General features: G+C 39.5%; 1 protein-coding gene across 1 annotated transcript in view; it reads left to right on the top strand.

The window, feature by feature from the left end:
- The first annotated feature begins 399 nt into the window (after positions 1-399).
- The window catches only part of MESK2 (misexpression suppressor of KSR 2), a 469,347-nt gene continuing 458,052 nt past the window's right edge, over positions 400-11,694 (top strand). The window contains exon 1 of the mRNA XM_065221322.1: positions 400-1,220. Within this exon, the coding sequence (XP_065077394.1) occupies positions 1,177-1,220 (44 nt within the window). The 5' untranslated portion in view covers positions 400-1,176. The remainder of the gene's footprint in view (positions 1,221-11,694) is intronic.

Here is an 11,694-nt window from a genome sequence, read left to right as displayed (position 1 = left end):
CTTGCTCGCCACAGAAGTAAAACAAAATCGCAGGCTTCACGAGGACCTGGCAGCTCTGCTGGCTGACTGGTCGGTCTATAGCCTTTTTTTCCTCTCGCACACCCGCTCTTGTGGTGGTGAACCGTGTTGTTTGATTTTTGCCAACCATAGTCTCCTCCTGCTGAGGTCCATGTCCGAGTCGCTTTACCACGCCGATTGCTGGTCAGATAGTTTAGTTCGCCACCGGACAGCCAACATTCCACAATCGCGCGCGCGCTCGTTCGTTCGTTCGTTCATCAGCTGTTAGTGAATTCCATGATATCGACGTCGCGACGCCGGCTTTTCCATGATATGTGTTGTGAGGTTTTGCTACGCATTTCTTCTGGTCAGGAAAGCCACATCTGCGAAATTAAAGTGGTGCATTTTTACTTGCCGACCACGACGATTGGTTCGGTTGCATTGACGACGAAAAAGTTGCTGGCTGCTGGCAAACCGTATGCATCGCAAGGATTACGAGAAAATTGCAATTACTTGGCGGTAGTGCAGTGGTCAAATAGCTCCGGCAAGTCGGTGGCCATGTGGAGTGCGTTTTTATTTCAGTTCTGCTATTACACATGAAGGTTTATTATGGTAACCTGTTGCTGATGGATCCAACGCTAATGGCTATTTCTGTGTTTGCAGTGCTGCGGTTTATCTCCAAGTAATTTGGAAGAAGAAGAAAAGTGCTGAAGGTTTCTTCACTACAGGAAATGTGTATCAGTTAATAGAAGATCGAAAATAAAGTTGTGCTCAAAAGTGATATGGGTTACTTAACCTTTTTGAATGAAAGCATTGAATTGTGTTGGTGAATTTATGTGAGAAGAATACGTAAATTTGTGTGAATAATAAAAAAGCCCAAAATCAAAGGCAACAGCAGAAGAGAAGAAAGTGAATTTACATAAAAAGTAAATTGATTCGAATTTGGCACCCGTAATACCGGTTCCAGCGAATTAACAACGCAAAAAAAAGTAATAACAACGACGGAGTGAGGGTGAAGAAAACGGATCGCCGTTGAAAAGGAAGAAGTTTCAGGCGATTCGTCGTTGCTGAAGGGAGTAGGAATCTCGTTTGGATCACGTCAAATTTGTTCGAACGTGAGATCTGGTGCCTGGATCTACAAGCAGAAGAATCGTAAACGACGATAACAACAACAAGATCATGGCTTCAGTCATCGAGACCATGCCACACATCGAAACGCCACCGTAAGTACCAAGATTCATCCTATACCAACAATAAAAAGCTGATAATCACACTAGGTAAACAAGTGAAAATACCAAAGAAAAGCTTGAACAGCAGAAGGAAAATGAGAGCTCTTCGAACGACACAGTCAAGGTTTCGAGTTCGGTTGCGGGCGGCCAAACTCACGTACTTTTGTTAGTACATACATGTACTGAGGCAGGTTTCACGCCGTATATAGATAATGGTCGTCGGATGTAATTATTGGTTTGTAGTGTTTCTCAAATTGCTCTGCTTTCGACAGTTGGTGGTGCTGTAAACGACACAGAGCCCAGCTAACCGGCGATGGTGATAAATGAAATGTTCGAGGTGCTACTAATGAGGTAAGTACCTATGTGCATCAGAGCAGCGTGCCAGGTCGGATGCTAATTCCGGTCGATACTGAATCATTCATGAGTTGATCAAAGATGTTCACACACAATTTGTTATGAGAGAATGTCGAACCGAGCATATAGAACACGGCAGGAATCGTACTCACTGTCGGGTGGACCCAAAATAATTGCATCAGGAAACATTGGGGCTCACCCTCGAAATGATAGCTAACTTAAAGCTACTTTTGTATGATGACAATTGCATAAATCGTGATTAAGGTGAGGTTGTTGATTGAAAAGTCTATTTATATTCATTGCCGAACAACTTAGCCCAAGGTGAAACCTAAATCTTTACTATTTCTAACACATTTTTAAGGCGTAAACTTTTGTGCTGATCAACAAGGAGTTTGGACTTTGAATTGCCTTGAGCATTGTCAGGACCCTGAATCTGCTGAGGATCTGTGTAGTAAAATCTTTTTTTTTTTAATTATTCACTACATGGGTGGAATGACCGCCAAGTGTCCGAGGTAGTTGAAGTCGACCTCTCTCGATTTGGAGAAAATTAGGAGGAAAAGTTTATTTTACTGCTAATTTAAAAAAAAAACACACACACACAAATGTTCGTGATTTTCAAGAAAGCACTATATTCTTAGGTTATTATCTCCGGAACGGATGAAGCTACAGACTGCGTTGGTTATTGTTGTTGCAATAGAATTAGTTAAGAAATTTAAATATGTTTTAAATCTAAGGGAAATGGATGTAATGTCGGCCTAAATGCTCCTAATTTGGGCCCATATATAAATATAGCAATCGACTCAATTTTCAATAGCGACCAAAAATATCTATTAGTACCGTCCCAATCACGCGTTCATCTAGATAAAATTGGTAAACACTGTGCCGTTCAAGCTGATGTTATTATTATCAGACGGAACAAGTCTGGGTGATTTTGAATGAAGAAAGATGATGACCTGGGTCTTTGCCGCGTTGATCCGGATCTTACAGCTGTTGAAGTATTCTGACAAGACATTTAGACCTCTCTGAAGTTTGGCGGTTAGAGCTCCGATAAATGGATGTGTCTGCGAACAGAGACAGCGATGCACCATCAGGAAGAGCCTGCATATCGGAGGTGAACAGGTTGAATAAGATGGGGCCAAGGATGCTTCCCTGTGGAACACCCGCACCGATCTGGAAAGCATCCGATGTGATGCCATTGAGAGAGTCTCTGAATGTCCTGTCCGAGAGGTAATTTTTAATTATCTTCACTGGGAAGATTGTAAGACGGCATCGCTGCAATTTGTAGACCGGGCCATCGAACCAGACATTGTCGAATGCTTTTTCAACGTCCAACAATTCCATGGCAGATGTTTTTGATACAGACTTGTTCCGTCTGAGAATGTTTGTTACTCGAGTCAGCTGATGAACAGTCGAGCGACCTTTACGGAAGCCAAACTGCTCCTCGAGAAATAAGTTGTTTCCTCGGTAGATGCCAGGAGTCTTGATGAAGAAGCTCAGGAGTTTAGATGAATTATTCAATCTCACAAGCGTAGTTATAAAGAAGGGGCTTACTATACCCAGCCCCCTTCACTCATATCAATGAAAGTAAAGCTTCAAACAGAAATAGCTTCGGTGTTTCTTATCTAGTCCTGTTATTCAAAAATATTTGCTCAATCTATCTGTTTTTTGTTTCAGCAAATCGGCACAATCGCTTTATGTTAAATTTTAATAGAGCAGTTGAAGGAAATGCTCTGCCCTTTTGAACTACGCCTATACGCCTATAAGATTGAGCAAATGTTTTTTAGTAAACCTTCCGAACATACCAACTCCAGAAGATGGGAAACTCCGAAATTATTTCAATCTGTAACTTTAATTTATATAACAGAAGGTGTGGAAGGGATACAGTAACCCGAGCATTGAAACAATAAAAAATAGTGCTTTAAACCCTAATCATATTTCAGTTGTCAGCGTAAGGCTTTGATATCAAAATGATAACATGATTTGAAATTTATGGAATAAATTTATATGGCTTACAGAATTTGTTATCAAGATATTATCAATGATAACAAAATTAGTTATTTTTGTGATATCCAACGAGCATTTTTTTGTTATCATTTTTGTTATGTTGGCTGTTAATTCAACCATAATGATAACATATTCAGTTATCAAAAAGTGATAACCGGGTAATAGAACTTGTTATCAATTTGATATTTTACTTTGGTCGGGAAGCCACCCCCTATCCAGCTACGCCTGTTAGATTGAGCAAATATTTTTGAATAACTCATCTGAACATACCAACTCGACAAGATGAGAAACACCGAAGTTATTTCAGTTCGACCCTTTACTTCGATTGATATGAGTGAGGGGGTGGAAGGGTAGTAAGAAAGAAAACCCCATCTTAACATGCCAACTCAAGAAGATGGTAAACTTCAAAATTATTTCAGTTTGAAACTTTGTTTCTGTTGATATGAGTGAGGGGCGTAGTAAACCCCCATCTATAACTACGCATTTGTGATAAAGTAATTGATTTTGAATAAATCAACTGATCATACAAAATCAATACGATAAGAAACTTCGAACTTATTTCTGTTTTGAATCTGACTTCCATTGGTAAACCGGCGGCAGTGTTGGCAGAAACAATTATTCTTGGCTTTTAATTCAAGCCATAAATATTTGAACAGGTATAACTTTCTTTAGAGACATTCTAGCACCGTTCATACATGCGGAAAGTTTTTAGGAATTTTTTGGACTATATTTGTACAAGGTTAGTTGCATTATTTAAGCAAAATTGCGGTCTCAAGGGATAAAAAGGCAAAAAAGTAGGTTTTCCCATACTAATTTACATACAAATTTCAAACGCCGGGTTACAACCAATAGTCCCCAAATTTTGCACAGTTGTTTAGGACCCCAAATGGAACCGAAAAAGAGTTATTCTTGCTTGATGAGGTCAAGTTTGCGTTTTTGCATATAACGATGACCCACCCTAGTGTCCAGTCAACTCTCTAAAACTCGATATTTTCTACAACTCGATGGATTCTGCGATCCCTTCATTTTCTCATGTATCATATTCTCAATAAGTCGATATTTCTACAAATCGATGCCTCCTTTGGTCGATGATCTATGAAGTGTTATTTTGATCCTATAACTCTATGTTTCAAAAGTAGAGCTTTTGAATTCTGTTATGTTGATGTTACAATCAAATTAACTTAAAAAATAGGATAACTGGTGAGTACCCCGAACTCATCGACCACATCACAACATGTTCCAGGTGATTTGGGGAAATGGTCCGTACCTTTTATTTATACTAGGACCTACCATATATCAAACAGGCTACAGATATACCTCGATATAACGTTACTGTCACTTTTGACTTCCATCGTTGATTTTCCTCAAATTATCATTCAAACAAGCAAAGTATTGTCCCCATTGAACAGATGATCCCCTATTTATTGGTTATACTAATTTGTATGATTCAATTGTTATGGGAGATATTGACGATGGAAGTCAAAGGTGACAGTTTCGTTAAATCGAAGTATACCTGTATATTGAATGCTGGGATATTACGCCAGGCCAAAGGTCAGGAGGCCGAATGGTCATCAAGTCTAAAGGTCATTAGGCTGGACGGTCTCTAGGCCGAATGGCCATTAGGCTGATGGGTCATTAGGCTGAACGGTCATTAGATCAATTTCCGAAAAATTATTACTTATCACTTGCGAAGAAAATTTGCTGGTTTGCAAAAGAGAATAACTAGCAAATAATAGAAGGCTAAATATGGGCATTTTGGACTGAAATTGCCAACAATTATTTCATATCATGTCAGGTAGAAGAAGAAAAACTACTTTAGAAATTCAGGGTGTTTACTACCTGACAAAATGGAAAACCTGGAATCCTCTGGGATTTTTTTTTTCTGAAAAATCCTGGAATTCTCTGGGAATTTCATCATTACTCAGGGAATTTTCAGAAAAAAACCACCAATTCGGGATATCATCCCAACTTTATGTGGTATGGTCGTACCATCTATGATATCGTTAGTGTATGGTACCCGTTTATTAGGGTACTTTCTTTTATCTATATCTCCAGAGCATATGAAGCTAGAATTAACATTGTGGAGTGCTAGAGTTAGACCTTGGGGCAAGACAGCTTTTGATCATGAGTAAAATCGGAGTTAATTTTGAGTAACTCTGTTTAACTTGCGTTGCTCAACTTGATACTGATGCACATAGCAACCGATACTGTCAAGCAAAGCAAAGCAACAACATTTTAAGATTTTTATCGTGACCTTACGGAACAGTCAAAGAGGCTGTCTTGCTTTACTGCCATGCCGATGACGTTCTATTACAGGGAGGATTCTGTACAATCTCTAGGAGGGTTTCAGTTAATCGCAAAGGGGATTTACGACAGTCTCAGTAGAGATTCCTAAGGGGATTTTTAGATAATCCTAAGGGGAATTTTAGACAATCCCAGTTCGGCCTCCCAACAATATCAAAGTGGACTTCGGAAGATCCAAAGAAGGAATATGGACTATCTCAGGGGAGATTCCACACAATCACAGGAAGGATTTCACTAAATACTGAGGGGGATTCATGACAGTCCAGGAGGGATTCCAAATAATCCAGTCAATCCAAAGGGGGATTCTGGACAATCAGTGGAAACAACGAACACTTCTGAAGAGAATTGACACTAACTCTGACTTTTCCAGCTAAATATTCTCATAGATTTGAATCCCTCTTCCTTTATGAATGCTGGTAAATAAAATGTTGCTAATCACGGTACACCGTAATTATTAAAAATAGTTATTAATGATGACTTTCCTCATTTCCGATATTGTGAGATTGAGTAATAATTTTCATGAGCTAAAATTCCTACTTCCTTAGTCTTGAAATCACACCATCTAGTGTTTCCTGCCCGGGAAATTTTCTAGAATTATCATTTCCCTATTCCCACGAAACTAGTTTGACTTCCCGAGAAGCGTTTTTTTTTGTACAAAAATCATGTTAAACATATTTTATATTAAAAATGACCAACAACCCAGGACTTCCTTGGGGAAAATATAAGAACCTGAAGTCAGGAAAGCTTCCTGGCGAAGAATCTTCCAAACGAAATCGGCAGATGTTTCTGACACAATATGTGAGAAACTCCCGGGTGAAGTTAGAAGAGACTTCCATGTAAATTTAGGCAGACGAATGAAATTTTCAGAATAATTCAGAAAAGTTTTCCGTGGGAAATAGTTTTCACGTTCAGCGGTAGCCAGTAGGACTTCTGAGGGTAATCTGAAGATACTGTTGGAACGAAAAGTTGATGAAACTTCCGTTGACCAATGGAAGAAACTTACGAGAGAAGGTGGAAGATTCTTCCAGCACAAGCTTAAAAAAACTTCCAGGAGATGTTGGAAGAAATTCCATACAAAGTCAGACGAAACCTCCCAGAAAAATCATAAGAATCCTTCCGAAGAAGCTGGTCGAAATCTTCAAGGGGAAGTTGGCAGAAACTTCCAGAAATTGTCGGCAAAATCTTCCAGGGGAAATCCTGACGAAGTTCAAGTTTTAATAAATAGCTACCGAAAATATTTCCCGATTCCCGGGAAGAGTCTTCAGCTATATTAAGATTCCCGGGTTACTAGAAATGGCTGGAAAATGGAAACACTAACACCACCACATCACCAAAAACTTCAAAGAAATTACACTTTAGCCATCCATCCCTATAAAACAAAAAAGACCTAAACATCGCGATCGCCTGGCCTGGACAAGAGCCATCTAACTTGGATGTTTTAATGAAAGAAAACTAATGTCGTTTTCGTTTTTGCGGTGTAGCACTGGTGTAGTGTAAGCAGGAATAAGCGCGGGCCTTTGACAGATCAACATCATTTGTTTGTAAACAAAGGTGCATCTTATATCTACACCCTAAAATATTTCGGTGTACGGCAGTGTAGCACCGGTGAAGCTACACCGCAAAAACGAAAACGACATAAATCTTGAATTCAAAACATTCTGTCAGACGGGACTGTGATGAAAAATATTAGACTACTTTGTTTATTTTTGAGTAAATATGAGTAACTCAAATTTACTCACTGCAAATATATTAACTCTGAGTATAGTTGTCTTACCCCTTGGTTAGACTAAGAATCTAAATATCAATTTGTTCCCTGATGAATGTGGGCATCTTAGTGGAATACCTGTTTAAAGACAGAGAGAGAGAGAGAGAGAAAGATTAGTAATTTCCATTTAATTCCACTACCTTATTTGCTTATCCTTGACAGATACGCGTATTTCGTCTACAATGTGCAGACTTCTTCAGTGTCTTATACTAATACTCGCCTGAAGAAACACATCGCATTTAGCGATAATACAGGTACATTATATTTTAGAAGCTAGGTAAACATAAATTGAATTTCCTTTAGCAGCAGGTACTCTGCTGCTTACTCGTTGATGTGTCCTAGGTTGTAACATGAAAAGCCATGTGTGTCCGTTTCCTTGATCCCTGTTGAGTAAAGTTGAATTCCGTTGTTTGTTGATCTCGAGGCTCTCTGCAACATCCAATTTCCATGGTGTAGATACGGTTCGTAAAATCGTTATGTCCTCCGTCGATAGCTGGTGGTCCTATGTGAATATGTGTTCTGCAACCTTTAATTTGAAATCATATCTTAGATCTTTTTTGCTTTTTGGTCTTATTAACCTCCGCTATATGTTCTTTAAATCTAGTTACTAAAGTTCTTTTGGTTTGTCCTACGTATACTTTGTTACAATGATAACAGCTTATTTTATATACACCTGCTTTACCTAAAACATTTACTGGGTCTTCAGTCGATCCTAACAATGATTTCAACTGGTTATGTCTACTGATGAAAACTAAATCTAATCCGAATTGTTTTAACTACGGCCATTTCCTGCTCGAACGAATGGTTGGAAACATAGGGGATAGCTCTTTTGGTGCTTGTTGGTTTCCTGTAAATTTCGTATTCAAGCGAAGAAGATGATGACGATTCTCTGATGACTAGAATATCGAGAAATGCGAGTTTCTCGTCTTTTTCTACCTCGTGAGTGAATTTGATATCCTTCTGAATTCTGTTGATCTCATCTAAAATTCTTGGAAGGGATTCCCGTTTAACTACGCTGAAGATATCGTCGACAAACCTCCGCCAACGGTTTGGTAATAATCCTTTCTCCTTGAGGATTATCACCAAGTTGGCCATGAAAAGTTCACACAGGAAAGGGGTTTCCTATTGGGGCTCCTTTCGTCTGCTTGTAGAAGCTACCTCGGAAAGAGAAGTAGTTCTCTTCCATACAAAGGCACGTCAGCTTAAGGTACGTCCGAACCTTGTTTCTCCATGCTGCATCATCTCGTTGTGCTAATAGCCAGTCCTCCAAATGGTTGATCGCTTTCTTGACCGGTACGCTGGGAAAAAAAGAGCTGTGACGTCGAAAGATACCATAATCTCGTCCTCGTTGATGTATCCTGAAGATTGTAGTTGCTGGGCAAACTCCTGGGTGTTACTAACTGCTTTACTCTGGAACTGATTCGGCATACTCTGGAACTCTGTGACTAGCCACTTCGCTTGTTTGTGGGTGGGGGGAACCAACTGCAGACAGAATCTCTCACATTTCATTCCCCGGTTTGTGGACTTTGGGGAGGCCTTTGATCCTGGGTAGAATGGGATTGGATTCCCATAAACGAACTGCTCCGTCTCCTAATATTGAGTTACACTCCTTCAGTGTTTTCTCCACGTGTTTCACTATGTTCTGTAAGAGGTCTACTCAAAGCTGTCTATACGGTCCGTTGTTAATCTTCGTTGTCATCTCAAGAACAACATGTGAAAAGAGCATACAAGCTTTTTGTAAACAAACATTCTTATGCCCTTTTCTCGCCACCCATATGACACCAACGCAAACCATCAACATCGCCGGATAGGGGAAACTTTACCCTTCACGATGATGTTGTTGTTTTGTGTGGGCGACCCTCGGTTGGCGAGAAAAGGGCCTACAAAGGTTTGTTTACAAAAAGCTTGCAAGCCCTTTTCACATGTGGCTCTTGATCTGATCGTCGTAGTCGTCCTTGTCTGCTTTCACATAGTATACTGCTTTACTTTTCAGCTCCTTTACAATCCGAATTTCCTTTTCGTTGGCACGACTTTGTTTCTGTCCGTCCTTGATTATGTTCGATGGGATAGTCCTGACCGTATTCTGTGATGATGTTGGATGTGTCTTGGTAATCGCTGTCTCTACGTCAATGATGATCTGCTCCACGTCTGGCTTGGTTGTAACCGCGTATCCTAAATAGCCCCTTGTTGAGGTGTGTCAATTGTTCTTCCGTGAATGCGGTCGTCGATCGGTCTACAACCAACCCATCAATGGAGGGTTCACTCATATTTCACTTTCACTTATATTTATTTGTTTTCTGAGATTCATCTAAGCATTATCCGAGACTCAGCCATCAAATGTCATAACATCTCTGATCACGCCTTCCTTCGGAAGGGAAGTAAAGCCGTTGGTCCCCGGTTCATGAGTTGATGGGTCGATAGGTAGGGTCCAGGTGTGGGAGCTGCCTTCCTGGCGTCGGTAGCATTGGTGCTCAGCACGGAAAACAAGATCGACGGAAAACAAATCAAGGAAAAAAATACGAGTGCACTCTTAAAATGCTTTTATTTTGTAAATAGAGCATTTCATTTAAAATCTGGTTGCTGCTACAGTGGTAGAAAAGCTGAAATCTATGTACACAACTAAAAATCTGAAAATAAATATTTTTTTCTATATTATATGTGTATTGATTAGTCCTTAAGTTTTCTACTAACGTAGCATTAACCAGATTTGAATAACATGCTCCATTTGCAAAATATAAGCATTTTAAGATTGAACTCGTATACCTCACCGTGTACAATTTTATAGTTCATAGTTCTTCTATTCTCCACGAGTACCAACTTTCATTTTCTAATTGAAACAAACGAAGTGACAGACGACTAACTGGCTAAGAAATCAATTAAAATGATGTGGTTCGCTATAATAGAATTTTCTTAGAAACTTGTGCCCTAGTACTAGTACCAGAGCTGAGCCAAAAAGTTGAGCTCGATTCTTCGGGACCTTCTGCTCTTAGAGTTACCTCTATGGTGATGGTGCCATATAGTGCCAGAGAAGTAATTAAAAATGGTCTTGAAGCAACCCCTTTTAATGTCAAGAATTAATTGTCCTATGTGCCTGATTATGTTGATATTGGCTTAATGTTTGGAATTAACTTGATTCTTGAACCATTTTTCGAATTAATGTGGATACATAGGAACAGTAGATTGAATAATCCGTGAATATTGTTATCCAAAAAATATTCTTAAGTTTGAAATATTGATTTATAGTCGGAGAAATCCATTTTATCGGATTGATCCAATATAATCGTGCTTAAATCTCTAAAAACAAATTATATCGATTTTTATCGGTCACATCTCTTATATCCTAGGGGAGGGACGTGCTGTCAAATCAGCCTACTGATCATTCTTGTATGAAACTGGCTCCAAACGTAAACAATCGCTGTAGGTTTCTTATGGCTTGTTTACCTTTGGAACCAGTTATGCGAGGCATGCGAGGTAGGCGACGATTGTTCGTATTTGACAGCCACCTCCCCCCCTTGCTTATATCTGGTCGCATCTCTATAAGTATCATGACAGGTAACGATGACAGCCGTTTTATTATAAGAAAGGAACGTCGGAAATCTCAACATACAATTCAAAAAGGCGGATCAGCTTTTGTAATCAAATCTTGTAATGATCTTTTCTCGCAAATCGAAGCTCGTCTTGCCAAATCAACAACACCGTCGACTATAGGGAAAATTCCCTCCTATCTGATGGTGGAATTGGTTTGCGTAAGCGTGCTTCAGTTTGCAAGATAAGGTCATTACAAGTTTGCTGATCCACTCTTTAGTTGGTTGATAAATCTGTACGAAAATCGTATGTTCAAAAATCATTTATGGTGATTCCTTGAAGAGTTCACAAATGGATGGCAAGTGCTCTAGAGCACAATTTTCGGACCCAGTTGTGACATCACTCATCAAATTGGAACTCCCTATTTGCTGCGTCAAATGTGAAGTTCCAGTTTCATTGTTGTATGTTTTGTGGCAGCTGTGCTCTTGAAATTTTGAGGTGATAGCACATATAGCG

This window comes from Ochlerotatus camptorhynchus, unplaced genomic scaffold, assembly GCF_037179485.1.
Source record: "Ochlerotatus camptorhynchus isolate MF236.1 unplaced genomic scaffold, CSIRO-AGI_Acam_v1.1 ptg000012l, whole genome shotgun sequence".
Taxonomy (NCBI): domain Eukaryota; kingdom Metazoa; phylum Arthropoda; class Insecta; order Diptera; family Culicidae; genus Ochlerotatus; species Ochlerotatus camptorhynchus.
The sequence above is the reverse complement of the archived record's forward strand: the minus strand, read 5'-3'. Positions and strand labels throughout refer to the sequence as shown.